The sequence below is a fragment of the Sorex fumeus genome, unplaced genomic scaffold (assembly GCF_029834395.1).
Source record: "Sorex fumeus unplaced genomic scaffold, SorFum_2.1 ptg000098l, whole genome shotgun sequence".
Classification (NCBI taxonomy): domain Eukaryota; kingdom Metazoa; phylum Chordata; class Mammalia; order Eulipotyphla; family Soricidae; genus Sorex; species Sorex fumeus.
In genome coordinates this window covers 55,917,087-55,943,166 of record NW_026606155.1, presented here as the reverse complement: position 1 = coordinate 55,943,166, position 26,080 = coordinate 55,917,087, and the positions used below count along the sequence as shown (strand labels likewise).

Genomic DNA, 26,080 nt, shown 5'->3' with positions numbered 1-26,080 from the left:
ACTCTGCAACCAAACAGCGGGTTTGCGCGTGCGCGATGCTACGAGCCTCGAGCCCGGGTCCTGCGGATTAGCCAAAGATGTTAATTTGTGCGCCTGCGCTGTGACCTGAGTTTGGAGCATGCGCCGAGTGGGACTGGCGAGCCAGAAGACCATGGCGTGGGCTCCTGCAGGCTCTGCCGTGGAGGAGTTGATGCCCAGGCTCTTGCCTGTGGAACCGTGTGACCTGACGGAAGGTTTCGATCCTTCGGTCCCTCCGAGGACGCCCCAGGAATACTTGAGGCGGGTCCAGTGAGTGATTTGGCCCTGTGAGGATGGGCTCTGGTCCCTGAACACAGGGTCTTTCCGGTGCCCCGCTTGGCTCCTGTGCTTCTTAAAGCCCAGCCTTTGTTCCCCACTCCTGTCTCTTGCCATTCGGGTGGGATGCCCCGATTTACAACTTGACCTGGAAGGTGTGCAATTCTGTAAACGTATTTCTACTGAACCTGATCCTCCGTGTCAGGATCTGTGTTACTAGGTTGCTTTCAAACCGATAGTTTCAGAAATGCCAAATGGTTTTTATTACCTTTGCAATTCTGAAGTTTTATAAAATTATTGTTTCAGAGTGAACCGTAGGAAGGGATCGTTTACCTGAACCCAAACACAATAGTAATTGCCTTTTTTCTTTTTTAATATAGGATCGAAGCAGCTCAATGTCCAGATGTTGTTGTTGCTCAAATAGACCCAAAGAAGTTGAAAAGGAAGCAAAGTGTGAATGTTTCCGTGAGTTTTATTACCCGTCAGGGATTTTTTTTTCCTCCATCACAAACTGAAGGACCTGGGTTCTTCCAATAGTATTTGACAGTATCAGTTAGAATGTAGATAAGTTAGGCATTATTTTAGTCCCTTTCCTCCATGAAGGAAGTTGGCATTTACTACCCCCAGAAAGGTTTTCTAGTTAGGGTAGACTTCTTAAAGATTTGCGACTTGATCCTCAGTTCTGATAGTGTAAACTGGCCCTTTACCTACTTGGTTTTTTTTATTACTATCTTTATAATATTTATTAGATTGGTGTTGAGTGTAGTTTGATTGTTCAGAAATTCACAATAGTTTATTTTTAATAGAAAACCCAAATAGCATGCATTTTCTAGCTACTTTTTTTTAAGATTTTTTTTTCCTTTTTTGGGACACCCTGACAATGCTCAGGGGTTACTCCTGGCTCTACACTCAGGAATCAATCACGGCTGTGCTTAAGGAACTATATGGGATGTGGGGGATTGAACCCAGGTCAGCTGCATGCAAGGCAAACACCTACCCGCTATAAAATCGATCAGGCCCTTCTAGCTACTTTTTATTACTTTGTGAACATTTTACCTTGTGAACATCTTTATTTGCCCAGGTTCAATTCTCAGCGTCTTAAATGGGTCACCTGAGCACCTGCAGAAGTAATGCTGAGCGCAGAGCCAGGAGTAACCCCTGAACATTGCTGGGTGTGACCCAAAAGATAAATAATTGAAAATTATAATAAGTCATTTTAGTTTTTTCTAAGTAATTCTTTTGATGTTAACCCAGACACTTAACGGTTCATATCACTGTATCACTGTCATCCCGTTACTCACTGAGCACCAGTAACGTCTGCATTCGTCCTAGCCCTGAGATTTTAGCACCCTCTCTCTACTCTCTACGGTGCTGCATTGGAGGCTCTTTCCAGGTCAGAGGAATGAGGCACATCATTGTTAACTGTTTTTGGCATATCAAATATGCTATGAGAGCTTGTCAGGCTCTGCTGTGTGTGCAGGATACTCTCGGTAACTTGTCGAGTTCTCCGAGAAAGAGAACTAGACTATAACGCAGCTGGCCGCTTCAGGGAACTTTGTTTTATAGTCTCTGGATCTTGGCAGTTGATGGGATTACATGGCGCCGGGGGCAGTATGTGGTTGTGACTGCCAAACTACTGGAAAATGGGGATCTGGATGGAGGAGGCCCAGTCCTGATCTGAGGAGGCTTGAAGACCGCAGCCCCGGGACCCACACGCCTGGGTTTCTCTGCCGGTTCCTTCATGTTTGAGGCTCGTCCGAGCGTGTGGAGAGTGGTCTTAAGCATGGCTGTGGCTTATTCTGGAGGTCTTCAGCTGCCTGGGCTCTGCTCGAGGCGGGGAGGGAAACTCAACCTGCCCCCCTCTGAAGGGCCCCGGTGAAGACAACCTGGCACATGGCCAGGAGACTTTGTTCATATAATATAAAGGTTCACATAATTACATGCAATTATTTTTCAGAAGCTCTCACTTAATGGAAAATGTTTTACAAACCTAAGTAGGGTTTTTGGTTTGCTTTTTTGTTTTAGATTGGGGGGAGAGGGGAGCCCATCTGTGACTTAGGGCTTACACCTGGGGCTTACTCCTGACTCTGTTCTCAGAGATTACTTCTGGTATGAACCAAGTGACCAGGTAGAGTCAAGGATCTAACCCACGTCTGCCATATGCAAGGCAAACACTCTACTAACTGTACTCTTCAGCCCCATTTGGATTTTGGGTTTTGGTTTTGGGGTTGTTTCCTTTTTTTTGGAGAGGGGTGTTGCTGTTTGGAATTTACTTCTGACAGTTCTCAGGGAACCATATTTGGTGCAAGGGATAGATCCAAGCCTTTATTCTGCATGCAAAACATGCACTCTCACCTCCTGAGTTCTCTCCAGCACTATACCTAACTTGTAAAAGGTGACCAGAGGGCAGGATCCATCTGGGATGCCTCGGATGCTTCTTGCAAGCATCCGAGGCATCCCAGATGGTCCCATGAGCACCCTAGGAGTGATCCCTGAGCTCTGCCCTGTGTGACCCCCAAAATAAAAATAAAAAGTGATCACATTAAATTTTATTCCTTGGCAACATGATCAATAGTGAAATATGTGCTATTAGGAATCACTAGTAGGCCTTTTTGTTTGATTTTTTGCTTTTTGGGCCACACACCCATCGATGCACAGGGGTCACTTCTGGCTCTGCACTCAGGAATTACCCCTGGAGGTGCTCAGGGGACCATATGGGATGCTGGGAATCGAACCCGGGTCGGCCATGTGCTAGGCAAATACCCTACCTGCTGTGCTATCGCTCCAGCCCCACTAGTAGGCGTTTTTAAAATGAAGGGTCTTGATTATATTTTGTCATACCAAAATTATTGTAATTAAGTACCTTTTCAAACTTTTTGGTTTTCTGGAGATATAGGACTAGATCATATGTTCAGGGTTCATGTCATTTTGAATTTCCAAGAAGCTTCACAACTATGAATAATATTTTTTGCAGGGGAAGTTGGGTAGTGGTCACATCCGGTGATGCTTAGGGGTTACGCCTAGATCTGCACTCGAGAATTACTCCTTGCAGTGCTCAAGGGACCATACAGGATGCTGGGAATCAAACCTGGGTCGGCCGCATGCAAGACAAATGCCCTACCCACTCTATCACTTCAGCCCCATGAATAATTCTAGATTTTATTTACTAAATTGACTATGTAAGAATCTTTCCCTAGTGTTTTACTTATTGATTTTATTTATTACCATTTTTATTGAGGAGCTTGGATTTGCAATCCTGTTAATTATACTCTATGAATATATATATATATATATCATTCTAATACCATACCCTCACCAGAGAGCCCATTTCCATCCACCAGTACCCAAGCGTCCCTTTCTACCCATCTCTCCTACATAACTAAGTTGTGTAGAAAAAATCTCCAGTTCTGAAGCTTTGGCCATTTTTTGTTCCCTTACTTATGTTCCAGGCTTGGAGCAATAGCACAGCAGTAGGGTATTTGCCTTGCATGCGTCTGGCCAGGCCGACCCGCGTTCGAATCCTCCTCTCGTCTCGTAGAACCTGGCAAGCTACTGAGAGTATCTAGCCCACACGGCAAAGCCTCGCAAGCTACCCGTGATGTATGGTATGCCAAAACACAGTAACAATAAGTCTCACAATGGAGATGTTACTGGGCCCGCTCAAGCAAATCGATGAACAACGGGAGGACAGTGACAGTGACTTATGTTCGCTTCCTTATATCCCACACATGAGAGAGCTCTTTTTAATATGTATGAAATTGGTGGAGACACCTATACATGTACTTTGGTATATACATATATATCTATACATAGATTATTAAAGTTAAATTCTGAAATTCTAAAAAATTATATATTAGTGATAAGTTGATTTTAATTTTTTTTCAAAAACTATTATCTTTCTCTTTTTGTGGATATGTAACTTTTGTTTGTTTTAGTTTTGGGGTCCACTCAGCAGTGCTCAGGCTTACTGTGGGCTTTGCACTCAGGGATCATTTCTAATGGTACTTGAAGGACCATATGGTATTCCAGAGATCAAGCACAGGTCCTCAGCATGCAAGGCAAACACCTTACTCACTGTATTATGGCTCCAGGACTATAGATGTATAAACTTTAATAAGTAGCACTGTAGCACTGTCCTCCCGTTGTTCATCGATTTGCTCTCAAAATTTAAAAAGTAATAATATAAATAATTCTATGCCAGCACTTTTTTTGTTTGTTTTGTTTGTTTCTTTTCAGGCCACACCCAGTGATGCTCAGGGCTTACTCCTGGCTCTGCACTTAGATCACTCCTAGAAGTGCTGAGGGACCATATGGGGTCCCAGGAAACAAACCCTGAGCCAGCTGCATAGAAAGCAAACACCCTACCCACTATACTATTACTCCGGCCCCACCTACATAAATATATGTATAATACATATACACATTTATATATAGATATATATAGATATAGATATATATATATATAGTTTTTCCCCACAGCCTGGCAAGCCACCCGTGATGTATTCGATATGCCAAACACAGTAGCAACAAAATCTCCAATGGAGACGTTACTGGGCCCGCTCGAGCAAATCGATGAACAACAGGAGGGCCTTTACTTACTTACTTTATAAAGTTGTTCATAATGCATGTTACAGGCATTCAGTATCCCAACCTCAATCCAACCACCACTGTGACCTTACCCCCACCATTGTCCCATTTTCCCAGCCACCCCTCAAGTCTGCCCTTGTAGCAGGACCAAAATAATTTATTTTATATTGATTGTTATTACTAAATGGCTAATGGGATTATCAAAAAATAATTTACTGAAAGAAAATTTGTGAAAATTATTATAGCTTAATGGGGACATTTGGTCCTTGACTGAGGGTTTACTGAGCTGTTGTTGCTAGTTGAGCCTCTGTATTAAAGGTTTTGTTAAAGAGCTTAGTTGGCTTCAACGTTACGTTCCCATCTAATCTGGGATGTTAATACTGTAGAGTTTGGAGATACTATGCAGCCATAAATACAGTTATGTGCTCCAGAAAACTGAGAATATTCATCTAGGCATTGAGCTTGTATGACACCTGAAATATGTTAACATGAAATATATAACTACTCCAAATATATGGTTTAGGAATTTTTTTTCTTTTCTTTTCTTTTTTGTGGTGGTGGTTTTTGGGTCACACAGCAGTGCTCAGGGCTTCTTCCAGCTCTGCACTTGGTGATCACTCCTAGCTGGGTTTAGAGGCCCATCTGGGGTACTGAGGATTGAACCCTAGTTTTTCATATTCAAGGCAAGAGCCCTACCCCCTGTACAATCTCTCCAGCCCATCCCTTCCTAATGTTTTAAACTCAGACATACATAGAGAAATGAAATGTCTACTTTTCTGCATTGCAAAATAAAACATTTTTCTTAATGTAGTTTTTATTAATGTAGGTTATATTTTAATTTATATAAGCACAGGTATTTGTTTATAACAATAACATTGATTCTAACTTCTGTGAACTGATCTGCAGCTTTCAGGATGCCAGCCTGCGCCTGAAGGATATTCCCCTACACTTCAGTGGCAGCAGCAACAAGTGGCACACTTTTCAGCTGTTCGACAGGTAATTTGTACCATAATCATTTAACTAAATTAAATTGCTCGTTCCCAAACTTATTTATTGAAGGGATTTATTTATGTTTTGTATTTTTGTTTCTTTGTTTCTTTCTTTGTTTTTGGCTTTTTGGGTCACACGCAGTGATGCACAGGAGTTACTCCTGGCTTTGCACTCAGGAATTACTCCTGGCAGTGCTCAGGGGACCATCTGCAATGCTGGGGATCGAACCTGGGTCAGCCACATGCATGGCAAACACCCTCCCCACTGTGCTATTGCTCCAGCCCTGGATTTATTTATGTTTGAGAATATAGTTGGAAAAATAAGATCTGTGACTGGGGACAATAAGGAACAATTCCAAAAGGAAAAAAGCATTTGAGGGCCTGGAGAAATAGTAGAGCAGATAGGACACTTAGCTTGCATACAGCTCACCTGGGTTTAATATCTGACACTCCATATGTCCCCCTCTAACTCCCCAGTAGTCATTTCTGAGCATAGAGCCAAGTTCAAGACCTGAGCCCTGCCACGTGTGGCCCAAAAACCAGAAAAAAATGAAAACTAACTTGGGGTTGACTGTGTTTGTGTTATATCCAGCCCTTCTCAGAGGTTGCTCCTGGCAGTGCTTGGGAACCATGTTCTGGTATCCAGGCAAGTTTCTTAATTTATGCACTACCTCTCCATCCCAAAATCAAAATTTTCAGGGTTGAAGTGATAGTACAGTGGGTAAGGAACTTGTATTGCTTGTAGCCAACCCTTGTTTGATCCCCGACTACCACATATGGTCCCAGGCTCACCAGGATTGATCTCAGAGCACAGACCCTGGAATAAGTCCTGAGCACCACCAGGTATGGCCTAAAAACAAAAGGGGAAAAAAAGTTTGAAAGTAAAGATAAAAGCAAAAAAAGAAAAACAAGAAGATGAATTTATTAGTTTTAATTATTAGACATAATACATTTTTTCAACATGTTTAAGTTTTAGTATTGTTACACTGTGTACATTACACCTGTGTAGTGATTTGTTTTTTTCTTGCTCATTTGCTGAAGATCGCTTATTTCCTTTTTTAGAGTGTGAACAGACATAGAAGTCACTGGAAATCACAACAATTGGATAGTAACGTGACCATGGTATGTAAGTTTCTCTTTTTAAATTACATAGTGTGAATATAAATAAATAAAAATAAATACATAGTGTATACTTATTGAATGAGTTCATATTTGCTTCAAGTCTTTAAGACTCACTTAGTCTATATTACTTTTATTCTTTCCATCTGCCATTGATTGTAGTAGTTCCATTGTATTAGCTTGAAAGTTTTGTAATGCAAGTTGTTTTCATCACAGTTTTATTTGGGAGGGAGGGTTGAGCCCGACTGATTAGAACTTACTGCTAGCTCTGTGCTCAGGGATCATTTCTGGAGGTGCTGGAGCACCACATTTGCCAGGAATTGATCTGGGTTGTCCAATTTTAATCTATATCATCTTGAGAAACCTTGGATAGGTAATTCTCAGACCTCCCAAGTTTTCTGGTCTTTTAGCTTCACCTATGCTCAGGTCTTACTCCTGGCTGTACTCAGGGTATACCCCTAACTTTGCGCTCAAGTGTCACTCCTGGTGGGGCTAGGGGAAAACCATTTGTGGTGCTGGGGATCAAACCTGGATCAGCCTGTATGCAATGAAAGTGCCATAGCTGCTGTACTATTCTCTGGTCCCCTCCCATGTTGTTAAGGGTTTGTTTAGACATTTGCTTATTTGAGAGATGAAGACTTTTTTTTTTTTTTTTTTTTTTTGCTTTTTTGGGTCACACCTGGTGATGCACAGGGGTTACTCCTGGCTCTGCACTCAGGAATCATGCCTGGTGGTGTTCAGGGGACCATATGGGATGCTGGGAATCGAACCCGGGTCGGCTGCATGCAAGGCAAACGCCCTACCTGCTGTGCTATCATTCCAGCTCAAGAGAGATAAAGACCTTTTTTTTTTTTTTTGCTGGGTAGGGGGTGATGAGGGTGGGGGATGAGGGGAGGGACACCCAACAGTATTCAGAACTCGCTCTTAGCTCTGTGCTCAGGGATCACTCCTGGAGAACTTGGGGGACCACCTTGTATGCTAAGGATCAAACCTGGGTCGGCTGCATGCAAGGCAAGCGCCCTACCCACTGTACTATCATTTTGACCCAGAGATAAAGATATTTTTTAGCTTTTTGTAAAAAAAACACTTGAATAAAGAGTTTGTAGAGAGGGATTGTTTTGGTTTTTGTGCCACACAGTTTTGTGTTCAGAGACTATTTCTAGCTCAGATCTTGGGGCTTAATCCTGGCAGTGCTCAGGAGACCATGAAATGCTGAGAATAAAACCCAGGGCTGAAAAGCATGTGCTCCAGCCCTATAAGTTATCTCACTAGCCTCAAAATTGAATATTTATTGACTTTTCCTGAGGAGATAATAGTGACAATACAGTGATATTCCTAAGGAGACTGTCATGAGAAAATAGTATTTCTTAGTTTTATCGGCTTAGTTATAAAGATAATTTGGGGGGCAGGGAGGGGGAAATTGAACTCTGTTTTTATGCAAATGAAGCAAGTGTTTTGCTGCTGGGTCACACTCCCAACTATGGGGGCTATCATTTTCAGTTTTTCATATCTGAACTACTGAATAAGATGAAAAGTTGGGAAAATATGGGTACTTTGCTGCAAGTGATGGTTTGGTTTTGTTTGTATTTGGGCTGTAGGCAAAAATCACAGGTCTCTGCAGTAGGGGATCACTCCTCATTGTGGGTGGGAATCAGTAGTCCCAGAGACAGAATCCAGACCACTCCCAGAAGTGCATGCACTCAGCCATTGAGTTCTCTGGCCCGCAGAGCATATTTTTAACTTTTTTGTGATGGGGGATGCAGAAGGACATACTAAAAGTGTTCAGGAATCACACCTGACTCTGCTCAGGGCTCAGGAGACCATATGTGGTAGTAGGAATTTGAATCAGGGTTGGGCTACATGCAAGGCAGATTCAAGGCAGGTCCCTTAACTCCTGTACTACATCTCCTACCTCAAATTCTGCATCTTTATTAAAAATATACATAGAAATAAATAAAATCCTCTTTTTTCCCCTCCTTTTAGCCCAAATCTGAAGATGAAGAAGGCTGGAAAAAATTTTGTCTAGGAGAAAGGTTATTTGTTAAAGGGGCTGTTGGACCAGTTACAAATGAAAGTCCTGGAATCGATTATGTACAAGTAGGTGATATATGTAGAAACAAAATAACAAGCGTTCTGATTTTGGTTCATCAACTAGTAAAAAGATCAGCAAACTGTGGCATAGGTGAAATCTAGTCTGCAGTCTGTTTTTATGCAGCCCCTAAGCTAAGAATGATCTTTGTGTTTTTTTAAAAGGCTTAAAAGCAAACATTATTTGAATGTCAGAGACAGTGTTTGGCCTACAAAGTCTAAAATTATTTTCTAGGTAATCTAAGTTATTTACCAAATAGTTTACCTCTTTACCAGAAATTTTTGCCAACTCGTTTGTTTATTATCTCTGACTTTAAAAAAAATGGTCAGCCATTGTCAGGGATATGGCTCAGGGTAGGACAAATGCCTGTCTCATTTCAACCTTCAACACCTTAAAAACTTAAAAATAGGGTCTGGAGAGATAATATAGCAAGTAAAGTGCTTGCCTTGTGCAGAACAAACCCAGGTTTGATCCCCAGAGTCCCATATGGTTCCCCAAGTCTACAGACCCTGAGTACAGATGGATATTAACCCCAAACAAACAAAAATAATGAAAAATATTTTGTTTTTATTTGGGAGCCTTTCCCAGTAGAGCTTGGGGTTACTTCCGGCTCTGTACTTGGGATACTATGAAGTGCTGGAGATTCGACCCCAGGGCTCAACCTGTTGAGCTCTTTCTGACACCTGAAAAGGGGTTGGTTGGAGTTTTTGTTTGTTTTTTTGTTTGTTTTGTTTCTTTGTTCTTAGAGTACACCTGATGGCTTGTTCCAGGCTCTGCGCCCAGGGAACACTCCCACAGGACTTGGGCATTCATGACGTCGGGGGAGTAGAACTGGGGTCTGCTACATGCAAGCAAGAGCTTTAGTCCTGTGCTAGTATAATCCCTGAAAAGGTTTTTCACTTGAAAGGGTTTATATATTTTGGTTTGGAGATCACAGTATTCAAGCATTATACTGGCTCTGTGCCCTGGGAACATTCTCGGACCTGTTGGGCTTGAGGGACCACAAGGGATGCCAGGGATCAAACCCAGCCACATGTAAGGCAAGTACCCTATCACTCTGGCCCCGTACATGGAAGTCTTAAAAAAAAATGACAACTCTTCTAAAGTAGTATATAACTTTATGATTTAATGATAAAACATAGGTCAAATATTGAGTAATGAGTCATCAGGGACACAGGAAAACTTGACACAGAGAAATGCTGGTTAATTGCAAAGTCTGTAAATTATAGGGACAGATTTAAATTTCATATAGTTTTAGGGACTGGAGAAATAGTACAGTTAGTACAGTGGGTAGAGTGCTTGCCTTGTTCACAGCTTATCTGAATTCGATCCCCAGCATCCCATATGGTTGCATGAGCACCATTAGGAGTGATTCCTCAGTTAACCCCCGAGTATCACTGAGTATGGCTCCAAAACAGAAAAATAATTTTCATATAGTTTTATTGTAAACATAAATTATGTAGACAGTTCCTTCTTGTCCTGCAGAGTTTACTTGTCCTAATGTTTAGGGATACTCATCACCTACCTGAACTCTATGCCTGGCACTCCATATGGTTCCCAGAGCCCTGCCAGGAGTGACTCCTGAACATAGAGCCAGGAGTAAGCCCTAAGCGTCACCAGCTGTGACCCAAAAAGAGCAAAACAAAAAGTTTGGAGATAATTTTAGGGAGCCTGTTACAAACAGCAGCATTACTACTAGTTACTTATATGATAGTATCTGTTATGAATAGATGATTAGTGGTACCGCATTGTGTTCTCTCTATTTAAAACTTACTGTACTCCAAATCTAAAAGCTCCATATATCACTAGGTAGACCAAGAACAGACTGAAACATTGACTCAGGATATAGACATCTACAACTTACAGAAAGGAAATACAATCATTTTCAATAGATACCCAAATTCATTCATAACATACGTGACATAACTGAACTGAGCAGCTATTTTTTCAACTAGCATACCTGGCAACAGTAAAAGTTTGATATATTGTGTTGGCAAGTGCTGGGAAAACAGACATTGTTAAACACAGGTCTGAGAGTAAATGGCTTTGAATATCTAGCAGAGACAATTCACTGTTTCTTATACAACCTGTTGTTTGGGAGGACTTTTTTGGATAATATTCCTAATGTGTGTTACACATCAAAAATGTATTTTAACAAAAAATGTTTTTTTAGCTTTTATATTACAAAATGTATGCTTGTAAAATATTGCTAAAGAACCATTTAAGAGTTTAATGCATAGGTGTTAAGTTTCTCACAGGTGAGGACTGCTCTGTTAATCAAAGCTCCTAGCATTCAGTGTCAGTGTAATTGGGAGGGAATATTTTTGTTTTGTTTTATTTTGTTTTGGAGCCATTCCTGGCAGTGCTCAGGGGACCATATGGGATGCTGGGGATTGAACCTGGGCCAGCCGCATGCAGGGCAAGCGCCTTAACCACTGTACTATTGCTCTGGGCCCCAGTTAGATTTTTTTTTTATTTAAGGGGGTGAGGATCAGGGAGCATTGTTAGGGAGTAGAGTGGCCACTCCCAGTGATACTCATGTGCTTGGGCTAGCTATGCAGCACTGGGGACCACCAGGGCCATATCCAGTGTTGCTGGGGCAGGGAAAGATTCTCAACCACCCCTTTCTAGTGCAGTGCAAACTCAGAGCCTCGCCAATGAGCATGTACTCCTTCCCTTTGGGTCATCTCCCCAGCCCTCCAAAGTAGATTTCAAAATGAATTTGAGTAGGATTAACAAAATGAAATAGGGGGAAATTCTGAATTGGGTTCAGATGTTATCTTTAACTGAATATTTTTAAAGACATGAACCACTTTCTGCTGTCATAGTATCAGTATCATTTTTTTAAATTGATAACTTTGAGTGGACGTTTTTGGGGACCACACCCAACAGTGCTCTGTGCTCCTGCTGGTGCTTGGGACCCTTTAGTGCCAGGAATAGAATTAAGAGTTGACCACATGCAAGGCAAGTAACTCAATTCCTACACTATCTCTCCAACCCTAAATATCATATTTTCTATAACTGAAATTATTTATTTTTAAATAGACACATTTAGAATCAAAGACATTTTTTCCTTGGATGTTACCTCAATAATAATTCATAGGGAATAATTCAAAGGGAATGCCCTGCCACAGAGGCAGGGTGGGATGGGGGAGGATGGGGGGTTGGAGGGATACTGGGACCCGTGGTGATAGAAAATGGACACAGGTGGAGGGATCAGTACTTGATCATTGTATAACTGAAACCCAAGTACAAAAATTTGTAAGCCTATAACTGTACCTCATGGTGTTTCACTAATAAAATAATAATTCATAGGATGTTTCATTCTAATGAGAATTAATTCATTTTCTTTTATCCATTCGTAGTTTATCTGGTGGGAAATTCACTAATAAGAAAAAATGTACTCCCCTACCCCTTGTAAAATCATTTAATAAACTTCATTCTAATTTTTTTTTTCCCTCAGATTGGTTTTCCTCCCCTGCTTAGTATCGTTAGCAGAATGAATCAGGTAAAATCCATCTTATGTAAGAATATATGCATCTTTTCTTTGTAATGTATGTGAAAATATTTGAATACTTATAGTATGCAGGACTCTATAAGTCTTTAATATTCTTATTTAATCTTGACTGGGCTGGAGTGATAGCACAGCGGGTAGGGCGTTCGCCTTACAAGCGGCCAACATGGCCGACCCGAGTTCTATTCCTCCGCCCCTCTCGGAGAGCCCGGCAAGCTACCGAGAGTATTCGATATGCCAGACACAGTAACAACAAAGTCTCCAATGGAGACGTTACTGGGCCCGCTCGAGCAAATCGACGATCAGCGGGAGGGCCTTTACCTTTACCTTAATCTTGACTAATACCAAATGTAGGGAGTTTTTAATAGATGAGGAAGAAATTGGAGTTTAATTAATTTCCAGGGCCTTTTTCATTGTTTTAATGGTAGTGCTGGGATTCAATCCTAGGGTGATTTAATTCCAAAACTCATCAGTTTTAAGTCTTAGATTCTGGGACTTGAAGTAAACACTGAGGTTAGAGTGCTCTGTTTCCAGATGTTCCTACATATTCTGTAAGAATGAAGTACATACTTTTACTGGATCAAAAGGGAAAAGGTATTAACTGGTTCTTTTTCAGGAATAGGGACCCTGTGATATACTTCAAGAATAAATAAAATTTTTTGATTATTTTATCTATACATTATATCAGATATTCTTTGTAAATAAAAATTTTACTGATATTGTAAACCACCCCTCTCGCAGAGCCCGGCAAGCTACCGAGAGTATCTTGCCCATACGGCAAAGCCTGGCAAGCTATCTGTGATGTATTTCATATACCAAATACACTAACAAGTCTCACAATGAAGACTTTACTGGGCCCGCTTGAGCAAAATCGATGAACAACGGGGGGACAGTGACCAGTGATTGTAAACCTTACACTGATAAACAGTTTCACTTACCTGGTCATTTGCAGTAAGATACTGTAGCATTCATTTTAAATTCAGTGATTTTTATAAGTATCCAATTGTATTTGAATAAGCCAGGTAATATTTTGAAGTTTGCTATACACAGGTATCTCTCTAGCAAGTTTTCGCTTTAGATTTGTGCTTTGATTTAATTAAAATAACTTGATGATATTTATGCAAAGACTTTTGTATAGAGGAAATAGAATTTTAAAGTAGTCATAAACTAAATTAGTAGATACAAATAAAACTCTTAAGTTTTAACCCAGGATATTAATACTTAAATGTTTATAAGATTAGTCTAAAAGACCACTTCTCACTGAATCACTAATCAGATTACTAGAATCAATTTTCTCTGGAAATCTAAATATTTTATATATCAGCAATGGTTTCTAATTAAACTTACTAAAAGTCAATGTTGAGCTTTTTATTATTTCTTATGTAATTCTTATAACTATTTCTCCTCCTCCCCCACTTTGTGTTTTTTAGGCAACAGTAACTAGCGTCTTGGAATATCTGAGTAATTGGTTTGGAGAAAAAGATTTTACTCCAGAATTGGTAGTATTGCATTTTAAATTTTTCATTACATAGTTACATATGCTCATATTTGAACAATTATAGTATTTTTATAGATATGCTCCATGTTTATAAATTTAATTCAAATTATACTATTTGTAGTGAAAAAAAGCTTTAATTAGTTTATGAATCATTGTATTTCTTCCTTCATTAAGAAGTCTTGCTCTCGAAGAAAAATGGTTCAGTCATAGAGCTGATATTTTTCCTGAGATAAACTTATCTAATTGTAACAAATAAGTTTGGCATCCTGTTTTGCAGGTCTGTTTTTTGAGCAGCCCTGACACAAAAGGAGTTTGAGGTGTACTTTCTAAAATGGCCTCGGGGGCTACAAAGATAGTACACTGGGTAGGGTGCTTGCCTTATATGTTGCTGACCAAGGTTCAGTTCTCAGAACTACATATGGTCTTGTAACTAGCCAGAAGTTAAGTCCTGCACACAGCCAGGTCTGACTGAAAACTGAAAATAAATATAATGGCCTTGAAATCTAATCCACAGGGGCCAGAGAGAGTACAGAAATTAAGGCACGAAGTTGACCCAGTTTTGAATCTCTGGCATCACATACTGTCTCCTGAGCACAGAACCAGAAAGAGCCCATGAGTGCCAGATGGTATGGGCTGAACCCCACCTGACACCAAAAAAAGAAAAAAATTCCAGTCCATAAAAGAATATCAGAATCTGCAACAATGGCAAGTCTGTGAGCCAAGTCTTAGTATAAGGATTTTGTATACTATGACAAGTCCATAAACCCTCCAGTAACCTAAGAACTATTATTTCCATCTTACAGATAAAGTAGCATAGATAAGAATTCAGATGTGCTCTTAAGATCACACATCATAATTGAAAGATATGAAACTCTTGCTTGTACAATACAGCTTTACTGTGAACATACATGCTACACCTGTTTTATTGTTTTATATTCTTCTAGATTGCTTTCTAGAAATCAACAAGTTTTTAATGCCAACAGTTTAATTTTTTTCCCCTGAAGCCCTTTTTTTTTTTGTTATTTTTTATTTGGTTGGTTTTGTTCTGGGGGCTACACCCAGCGATGCTCAGGGGTTACTCCTGGCTCTGCACTCAGGAATCACTCCTGGCAGACTAGGGGGACCATTTTGGATGCCAGTGATCAAACTCAGGTCAGCTGCTGCAACCCTCCTTTAAACTGAACCATATGAAAACGGCAGTTGTCATTTTCATGTGGTTTGACCTAACATTTTATAAATTGTTTTTCAAATTTGGTAAATTTATAATAGAACTTCAAAATAAATATAATAATATAATTACATATCTTTCAGTATCAGTGAGAATTTTTTCTCTAAATATTTTCTCAATCAATAATTTCCACACATTCATTGGTATATTAGCCCAACGATTTTGTTAGAACTTTTTTCATGTTCTTTTTGTTCGTTTTGGACCACACCCAGTGATGCTCAGGAGTCACTTCTGGCTCTGTGCTTACTCCTGGTAGTGCTCAGGGAACCATATGGGATAGCAGGGATCGAACCCGATCAGCTGCCTTGCAAGACAGGCGCCTTATCCACTGTACTATCTCTCTGACCCCATAACTTTGTTCATGTTCTTGGACTACTAGTTCACTAGCATCTAGGTATTGCAATTTGGTTTTTGTCCATTCTTTCTGATAGTAAGCTTTTTATCAGTGTTACTGTCTGACTTCTTCTTTCTTTTTTTTTAAATTTTGTTTTAAGATTTGGTGGATTCTGATTTTATTTGAAAAAATATTTACAAAGTGATCCTTAGGAGACCCCAGGACTCCCCCCAGACATTGCAGTTCAATGCCAGACCTCTAAGATACCCTGCCAAGCACCCTGCAGTACCAGAGAATTTTCCCAGCACCCCCGGAAGTGCTTGGAGATTTCCAGGGTCACATCTCTGTACTCTAGGGCAGTATCTGATGCTTGTGGACCATGTGCTAGGGATTGAATTGAGTCAACCACATGCAAGGCATGTGTTAATGCCTGTAGTGCCCTGGGTTTTTTGTTTTGTTTTACTCTTTTTACTTTCTTGTTTTTGTTTTGGCACCAGACCTGGAAATACTCAGGGGCTATTCCTAGCTCTGTGTTCAGTGGTCTGTCTTGGCTGTGCTCAGGGGACCATATATGGTGCCAAAGATCAAACCAGGGTAAGCCATATATATGCAAGACAATTGTCTTAACTCTTGTACCATCGCTCTAGACTTTGGATTAATTTTAATGGCCCACAACTGGAAGTGTTAGCAGTTTTGCAGTACCAGGGATCAAACTAGGTTTTGTACATGCAAGATACTAAGCTATCTTCCTGGGCCAGTATTTCTGGTATTTCTTTCTTAATTCCAAAAATACTGTCACTGAGGAAAAGGATCGGTTTAGTTTCTCCTATTAAGTGAAAGCAAATACCAGAAAGAATAACTATATTTGCCAGAGAGACCACTAAAAAATATCTAAGCCACTAACAACTGATTTACTGAACTTTGACCTAATTAATCTCGAGTCTTTGTCTAAGTAATCTTAATCTCAAATCGGTAATGTTCTATTGCTCTATCCAAGAAACATCTGAACTCTAGTATTGATAATATTAGTGATTAAAGTTAACGGGTTAACTGATAGGTTAATTATATTAAAAGCTTATAAACTTCACAGAAAAAATATGGAAATGAAAGCATTCCATATAAAAGTCATCACATAAGTTTTTATAATTATACTCTTGAAGAGAATTGATATTTCCTAAAAATAAACTTTGTTTTGTCTTTTAAATATAGCTTGATGAGTTGAGGCAGTGGGGTAGCTAATAGCTTAAGCTCTTGCAATAATAGATTTCTTGTGTTCAGATAATTTTTTCACTGCTTCAAGGATGGTTAGCAGCTTATTTACATATGTTTCAGCTTTCCTTACTCTAAATGTGAGTAGTAACAGTAACTAGCTCAGAGGTGGCCAACCATCTCCCCCCGCAAAAATCCATTTAATAGTAGTCATATATTTGTTCTTTAGGTGGAAATTTAAGAAAAGGGGGCATGTTGTTACTATTAATTCTCTAGCATTTAATGTGAATATGAAATTAATGTCACCTATTAGAACTCCAAACTAGTGAGGTAAGTGATAAAGGTCACACATAATTACAAATGTGTTTATTAATAGCTTAGGTTTAAAGATGTGTGACCCTTTTCCTCTATCTTAATGGTTTTAAATGATTAAATCTTGTTTCTGAATGTTCTAAATTATATTTCACATTTTCTCAATAATCAAATGTTATTCTAATAAAAATAAAATATGAAAAATTCAGACATTTAAAAAAAGCTTATAAACTAGCAAAAAGATATCATCTGGTTTGTTTGTTTTTGGTTTTGGTTTTTTGGGCCACACCCAGCGATACTCAGGGGTTGCTCCTGGCTCTGCACTCAGGAATCACTCCTGTTGATGGTTGGGCAATAATATGGGGTCCCAGGGATCAAACCAGGACACTGCGTGCAAGTACCCTACCTGGTACACTATCTCTCCAGCCCCAAAGGGATATAATCTGGTTATCTGGACAATGATCAGTACAGTTGAATGTTTTATAACTTTATTCATAAAAATTTATAACATTTGTATTTTAAAAATAAGTTGAATTTATGACTTAATATTTGCTACTTATTACTTTTTCAAATTCTGTTTAGGGAAGGTGGTTTTATGCTTTATTGGCTTGTCTGGAAAAACCTTTATTGCCTGAGGCACATTCACTGATTCGACAGCTTGCAAGAAGGTGCTCCGAAGTCAGACTCTTAGTAGTAAGTTGAAACTTAATATTTCAAGTTGAAAGTACGTAATTTAAATGATGATAAAAGATTTCAATGAAATATGAATTCCAGTGAAATAAAAAAATTATAGTAATGGTACAGCAGTTAGGGCCTTTACTTTGCATGCGGCGACCTAGGTTTGATCCCCAGCATCCTATGTGGTCCCCCGAGCACCATTAGGAGTAATTCCTGAATAAAGAGCCAGGACTAACCCCTAACCCCTGAGCATCGCTGGGTGTGACCCATAAAGGAAAAAAAAAAGGAAAGAAAAGAAATAGAAATTAGAGTATTTTTCTTAGAATTAAATTTCAAAACCTGATAAAGAAGCTCAATATATCTATTGCTTAAAAACAGTAGAAATTTTGCTCAGTAGGGGAGCCAGAGTGAAAACCCGGTTCAATCCCTGGCACCCCATATGGTCCCCTGAGCCCACCAGGAGTGATGCCCCCACCTGCCTGCCCTAAAAAGGCACATGAATGAGATCTATCTAGGATGGAGTAATCGAGGTCTCTAAGTTATGCTGCATGTGGCTTCCATCCTCATATTCACTTCACTATGCAGGGTGGCCTCTGAAGCTTCAGCCATTGTATTTCATTAAAGAAGAGAAAGGGTTAACCTCCTTGCCTTCTTAGAGTTTCCACAGCACATTGATGGACTTATTAACCAGAATTTAGTCACATACCCATCGATAAGTATAGGCATTGTTCACTTTTAGTTGGGTGGCAGTCTGCCTAGCTAAATAGGAGTTTTATTTGCTTAATAGTAAAGAGAGACAGGAAATTAAAGCAGTCATCAAGCAGTCTTTGGCACAATGATTATTTTGAGTTTTTCCCGTCAGATTCTTTTGCTTGTCCCCCACCCCTTGCCACTGGAGTGGGGTGTGGTTTGAGGCCATAAACAGCAGTGCTCACCGCTTAGGAGACCATAAGTGGTGCTGGGAATCAAACCACATTTGGCCACATGCAAGGCAAGTGCCTTAATCTCTCAATCAGATCCTTTTAACTCATGCCTCCATCAGTACAGGATAATAAAAAGTAATTTGATGCCAAATTAAGTCCACTTCTGATGTTTTCCTTTCATCCGTCCCTCCCTTCTACAAAATATGTGCTTGCTTTCCATTGACTATCGCAAAGACCCTCATAGAATATCCATGATATGACCCCTACCAAGTTATATAATATGTACTCCAAGCACATTGTACCTGTTAAGTATTCCCAGTGCTTTGTTCTTTGGCTTCCATTTCCTTTACTTATGTACCTTTCCCCTGTCTTCTAACCTGCATCTACATACCGTTTGTTTTTTTAAGTACAGTTCATATTCTTTTTTATTCTTATTCATTTCTTTCTATGGTATTTTCCCTGATTCTAACTTCAAAAAAAAAAAAAAAGAATCTTTCGCCCTCTGTTGTTCTGTTATGTTTTGTATCATCTTTTTGGCACCTAATACATTTTTTTTTATTGTTAAAGCTACTGTATGAGTATTTCATGTTTTGCGCTCTTACTAATGTAATGTGTTTTATTCAGCTTTGTTCCGTATAGAACTTGGCATAAAGAGGAACTGAAAATACTGACATCATCGAAGTGTTCCCAAGTTTGAATGACTAGCAGGTTGGGGATATGGTAGAACACGCACCCATAAGGCCCTGGGTTCAATCCCACCACCACACATACACACACGCACGCACGCATGCATGCACACGTGCATGGTCTGGCTCAAAAACATTTTGAAAAAAGAAAGAAAAGTAAACTTTCCGAATTGTCGTTTTGTGTATGTCGGGGGTGGGAGGGGCAGTTTGGGCCATACCTAGCTGTGCTCAGGAATCACTTTTGCTCATGGAACTTGATGCAGTGCTGGAAATCAGACAGCTCGGCTTTATAAAAGGCAGCTTCCTTAACCCCTGTACTATATTTCCAGCTCTGGTTTTTTCTTTTTTTTTTTTTAACAGGGATCCCCCCATAGTGTGGAACTGAAGAGTTGGTGATCAGGAGTTAATGCTCAGGGCCCCCAGAGCTACACTTGGTGTTGCTGGAGGTAGAAAGGAAGGCATACAGTGCCAGAGATCAGCTCAAGGCCCTAAACATTCCAGGACTCTGTTCTCGCTTTGAGCTCTCCTCTCTATCCCCTGTGGTGACAAAGATGTCACTGCTTCTCAGTTGTAAGCTCTTTGAATTTTTTTTTCATTACTATTAGGACATGAATATTGGTGGTGTTTTGGTTGTTCTTTTGTTTTTGTTTTTGTTTTTTTGGGGGTCACACCCGGCGATGCACAGGGAATATTCCTGGCTCTGTACTCAGGAATTACTCCTGGCAGCTGCTGTACTTTGGTACCAGAGCAAAAAACTAAACAAAACCAAAAAGAAAAAAAAAATCCTCCCAGGTATGCCACCTGCTGAGAGTCTTCAACTGTAACTTTATTTCTCCATTTCAAAGCTTTCTTTAAAGGATACTAACCTTGGGGGAGGGCATCGTATTAGGTTAGGTTATGCATGAGACCCTATCATTAACAGTATTGTACATTGGAGCCAGAGTGATTGTACAGTAGGTAAGGTGCTTGCATCCAATATGGTCCCTTGAGCACTGCCAGGAGTGATCTCTTACCACAGAGCCAGGATTAACCCCTGAGCATCACAGAGTGTGGCCCAAAAACTTAAAAAAAAAAAAAAAGATAGTGTAACTGTGGTATTTAAATAAAGTTTGAAAATAATTAAATATTAACATGCCTGTATGTGTAAAGCCCTAGATTTTGTTTTTTGGTTGTTGTTTTTTTTAAGAGATCTTGAACTGCAGTTTTTCTCTTCCTGTGAACTTTTCCATTGGAAAACTAGTTTCAGAGGTATTATGAGAGGGCCAGAGTGATAGTACAGCGGGTAGAGCATTTTCCTTGCTTGAGGCCAACCCGGGTTCAATCTCTGGCATCCCATATGGTCCCCCGAACACAGCCAAGAGTAATTCCTGAGTGCAGAGCCAGGAGTAACCCCTGAGAATCACTGGGTGTGACCCAAAAAGAAAAAAAAGTTATATATATATATATGTGTGTATATATATGTATATGTATATATACATATATACACACACACACACACACATACATATATACATATATATATATATATATATAAAATAGGAGAGATGGCTGGGGAGAGATAGTATAGTCATTCCATGTTTTGCATTCACCTCACCCCAGTCTAGTGTTTGGAAATACATATTCCCTTCCCCAGCACCAGAGGTAGGTACTGGCACCTAAGGCCGAGCAGCTGACATCACACTGAAAATTGCTGGGAATAGCCCCCAGGTCCCCTGAACACCTCTTAGGAAGCCGTCCACACACAAATGTACATACAAAAATATATACACACATATACATATACGTTTATATTTTCCCTATTACATGTGCATATCTTAGGAGAAAACAGACCACATTGTAAAGCTACTTTCTTTTTTCTTTTTCTTTTCTTTTTTTTTTTTTAGGACAGCAAAGATGATGACCGAGTTCCTGCTTTAAATTTATTAATCTGCTTAGTTAGCAGGTAAGAAGTAATCTTTAGCTTCTTCCTTTATAATAGAGTTGTTAGTAGGGGTAAGAATATGGCTCTTATTATATAATAAGAAAATTATAAAAAACACATGTCACAACTCCCTAGTTTTTGTCTATAAATAATTTTACAATAAAGAGCCTTTGTATAATAGCTCTAAGGGTAAATTTTTTGAAGTAAATCAAAGGATGTGTATTTTTGATATTTGTCAGTTTGCCTTCCACAAATTTTGTACCATTCTCTCTTCCCATTAAGTTTTATGAAAGTCTCCATCTGTTAGTCCATTGGCCTTCCACCGCTGGTGGGACCAGAGACAGGTGTCAGTCCATGGGTATAAAAAGAATGAAGAATGCTATCTTAGTCAACACTTAGTAGTTTCAGTTGATTAAAAGTATTTCTACTATACTTAAGTAGAATCCCAGCCACTTTAATCATCTTACAAAATATTTATACTAGATATATTCACATGCATGTAAATGTAATAGAATAGTGTCTCAGACCAATCTGTCACTCACCTTCAACAATTGTTAATTCTTCACCAGAATGTCTCATCTATTCCATCTATCTTGTTAATATATTTTAAATTTGGGGGTGAGGCTGGTTTGGGCACTTTCCCTAGCTGTGCTCGTAAAGCCCTGCAGTGCCAGGGATTGAACCCAGGTTCCAGCCTGCAAAGTCTGCACTCCAACCCTTGTATCTTTGGCCACTGTAATTGTACTTTAAACAAATCTCAGACATGTCATTTTTCCTGTTTTATAAAATATCTGATAAGAACTTTTTAAAATATGAGAATAGGGAGGTTAGAGAGACATTAGAGCAGGTAGGCCTTGCATGCCGCCAACCCAGGTTCAGTCCCCTATATGCCAGGAGTAATCCCTGAACATAGAGCCAGGGGTAAGTCCTCAGCATAGCTGGGCTTTGGTATGGCCCAAAAACAAAAAATTATAAGAGTAGGGTCAATGAATAGAGATAGGAAGGAAATAGAAATAAAACTGTGCATTCAAATTGTTACTTTAGTTTTAATTTAAAATTGTTATTTTTCTATAATGGGCTGGAGCAGTAGCACAGCGTGTAGGGCGTTTGCCTTGCACACAGCCAGCCCACCCGAGCTGGGTTCTATTCCTCCGCCCCTCTCGGAGAGCCCGGCAAGCTACCAAGAGTATCTCGCCCGCACAGCAAAGCCTGGCAAGCTCCCCGTGATGTATTCGATATGCCAAAACACAGTAACAACAAAGTCTTGCGATGGAGACGTTACTGGGCCCACTCGAGCAAATTGATGAACAATGGGAGGACAGTGAAACAGTGATTTTTCTATAGTATTATTTATTTCTTTTGCTAAAAATTCTGTTCTTTAAAAACATTCACATAATTATTACGTTTATCCTACAATATGAATATAATAGTTTCAAAATAATACGTCAGTGTTACAATAAAACAATTGAAATCAGTTTAAGAATTTTTTGAAGTTTGGGGTCTAGACAGATAGTTCAATGATTTGAGCACATGCTTTGCATGCAGGAGGCCATATCTAATCCCTGGCACTGAGTGGTCCCTGAGCACTACTGGGAGTAGTCCCTGAGCAGAGAGCCAGGAGTAGCCCCTCAAAAAGAAAAATAGAGCCACAAAGATTGTATAGGAGGTAAGGTGCACTTGCCTTACATGTAGCCAACTTTGGTTTAAATCCTTGAACACCATAAAAAGTCCTTACTGAGCATTGTGCCAGGAATTGTCCCTGAGCACCATTATATGGTCTAAACACCTCTTTCCACGAACAAGTAAGGTAAAATAATAATTCTTTGCAGATTTGTTGTGGGGTTTTGCTTATTTTTTCTGGTTAATGTAACACCACACTGCTAAATTTTAGGTCACCTAAAATTATTCTCTTTGGTTATGCTACTTAATATAAAAAAAAATTCATTTGGCAGCAGTGATGATTGTCCTTTATTTATTTACTTTTTGGTTTCTGGCAGTACTCAGGGAACCAGGCAGTACCAGGGATTGAATCTGGGGCTCCTGTTACCAAGCATATGATCCAGCCCTTTGTGCTGTCTCCCCAGCCCATGCTTTTCTTTTTTATAATGAGATAAAATATTTATTGTTCCAGAGTTACACTTATTCTTCAGTATATAGTTTGCATAGATCCTACTTTTATCAGACTCTTCCATTCTTCAGTAATCATTTATTTATTTTTAGCTTATCCTTCCATTGTTTTTTAAATGTAAGTAAATGTATGTAAATATCTGCTCATAAAAGGTATCATTTTAAAACACTGTTCTGTTTGGTTTGTTTTATTGTTTCATTCTGGAAATCCTATCGCAGTACTGTTGTTTTCTTCATTTCTTTATTATAAAATCATCATGGTTTTCACTGTACTGTGCTTTATTAAACCCCCTTGATAATGAATCTTTGGGTTTTTGCAGTTTTTATTTTTAACTTTGAGTCACATCCAGAGGTGATCAGGGAGCACTCCTGGCAGTGCTCAGGAACCACTGTGGTTCCAGGGACCAAATCTGGATAAGCCACAGTAGAAGACTTACCCGTTATACCCTCTCCAGTCCTATTTGATATTACAAAGTAGTTACAAAGCAGTGCAGCAATTAATATTTTAAGCATATATTAATTTTTTTTTACCAGATATTTTGATCAGCGTGATTTAGCTGATGAGCCATCCTGATGTAGCTGATCTTGGGGACAAAAGACATTTGTTGATGAAGACAGTTTAGGAGAGCAGTGAGTGCCATCACTTTGCTTCCTGTCATCAGTACTATGTGAAGCGGCCTCATCTTAGCCTGTGCAACTAAAGATAATATTCAGAAGATGGACTTACTGTTTTGATTATCTGAAGTATCTTTGGAGAATTCCAGTTTCTGATAAATAATTTAAAAGGTTTTTTGTAGTTACATGCATTTAAAACAAATTGAGTGTCATTTATTGGTCAAATGTCTTTCACTAAAACTGTATGATGAAATTTTATAAATTTTTTTGATGCTGTTTCATGACTGTTTACATGTATACTCATTTTTTTTTCCTTAAGGGCAGGAGGGGAGGAGGGGGAGAGGGGAGAGCAGGCCAGAGCAGTAGCAGAGAGAGCATTTTCCTTGCACATGGCTATCCCAGGTTTGATCCCTGGCACCCCATATGGTCACCTGCAGGAGCCAGGAATAGACCCTGAGCACTAGCCAGGTGTGACCCCCCCACACACACACCTTTTTCTTTGCAGTGTTCATGGGCTACTCCCAGCTTTCTACTTAGGGGACCATATGGTGCCATAGGTCAAAACTGGACCTCCCACATTATGTTTCAGTTACTAAAATTCAAATTCATTTTACTCATCAAAGTAAGGCAATAGTTAATCATCCTTAGAGTGAAAATAATCTAGATTAAATGTCAAATTGTTCATAGCAGCAGAAGTAAATATTTAAGTATTTATGTGGTGGGAGAAGATTTGGACCATACTAGCAGTGCTCAGGGATCACTTCTGCAATGCTTAGGGGACCATTTGTGATGCTGGGGATCAAACCAGGGTAAGCCACATGCAAGGCACGCACCTTAAACCCTGTATTGTCTCTAGCCACCACCACCATCCCACCCAGATTTACTTTTGAGATTTTTAACATGGAATCCAAGAATTTGAATGGGAAAAAACTATAACACTACTTTTACTATACCTTCAGCAATGAATACAGGCAACAAATCACAGTAGTATGCACTGACATTGGTGACTTTATTACTAATGGAAGTCACAAATACTACAAAATTATAGTTGCAAATACTTCAACTCCCACTGTACTCTGAAATATGGTAGTGATTAAATACACCTCTAGATCATGTGTGATTTTAGAATTCCTCTGTATAGCTTCTGGAATGATGTACATGGCCAACAAAACTATGTAAAGGTGTGGAAGTCAATGTCAAACATATTTGTGTGCTTCGCAATGGTCATTTGATTGCTCACATTCAGTCTTCATTACATTCCAGCATTACCGATAGAGTATGCATGAAAGAAACTATGCATGAAAAGAACTTAATTAGAAGACCATCCAGAGGGACCAAAAGTGATAGTACAAGCAGTAAGGCATATACCTTGTATACAGCCAACCTGGGTTTGCTCCCCAGAATCCTATTTGGTCCCGTAAGCCTGCCAAGAGTGATTCATTTTTTTTTTAATTTTTTATTAGTGAAACACCATGAGGTACAGATATAGATTTACAAATTTTTGTGCTTGGGTTTCAATTATACAATGATCAAATACCCATCCCTCCACCAGTGCCCATTTTCCACCACCATGGATCCCAGTATCCCTCCCACACCCATCTCTCCCACCCCACCCTGCCTCTCAAGAGTGATTCTTGAGTCAGAGCCAAGGGTAAGCCCTGAGCACCACCGGGTGTGGCCCCAAAACAAAACAAAAAGACTATACATATGGAGCTAAAGAAATAGTACTACTGGTAGGACATTTGCTTTCCATGTAGCCAATCCAGGTTCAGTCCCCAGCACTCCATATGGTCCCCTGAGCACCACCAGCAGTAATCACTGAGTGCAGAGCCAGGAGTAAGCCCTAAGCACCAACAGGTATGCCACCGCCCCCCCTCAAAAAAAGACTACATTCTAGTCAAGTTAAAGAATAGCAGTTACATTGAAGTCATTATTAAAAGTACATTTAGTTTGGGGG

General features: G+C 39.6%; 1 protein-coding gene across 2 annotated transcripts; it reads left to right on the top strand.

The window, feature by feature from the left end:
- Positions 1-118: 118 nt before the first annotated feature.
- GEMIN2 (gem nuclear organelle associated protein 2) lies at positions 119-24,414 on the top strand. 2 transcript variants are annotated; one of them, XM_056134023.1, is made up of 10 exons: positions 119-288; positions 675-759; positions 5,788-5,877; positions 6,933-6,992; positions 8,973-9,086; positions 12,542-12,586; positions 14,023-14,091; positions 17,756-17,866; positions 21,344-21,402; positions 24,043-24,414. In XM_056134023.1, the coding sequence occupies exons 1-10, from the start codon at positions 119-121 to the stop codon at positions 24,080-24,082; spliced, it is 843 nt and encodes a 280-aa protein (XP_055989998.1). In that variant the 3' UTR covers positions 24,083-24,414. The 2 variants fall into 2 exon arrangements, with proteins under 2 accessions (XP_055989998.1, XP_055989999.1); XM_056134024.1 differs by lacking the exon at positions 8,973-9,086 and having other exon boundaries at positions 129-288.
- The last annotated feature ends 1,666 nt before the right edge of the window (positions 24,415-26,080 follow it).

Bases quoted from the DNA above. Each gene is read 5' to 3' on its own strand.
- GEMIN2 (XM_056134023.1), top strand. From the start codon at position 119: ATGCGCCGAGTGGGACTGGCGAGCCAGAAGACCATGGCGTGGGCTCCT. The intron at 5,878-6,932 runs GTAATTTGTACC...TTCCTTTTTTAG, and splicing joins ACTTTTCAGCTGTTCGACAG to AGTGTGAACAGACATAGAAG. The intron at 9,087-12,541 runs GTAGGTGATATA...TTTTTCCCTCAG, and splicing joins CTGGAATCGATTATGTACAA to ATTGGTTTTCCTCCCCTGCT.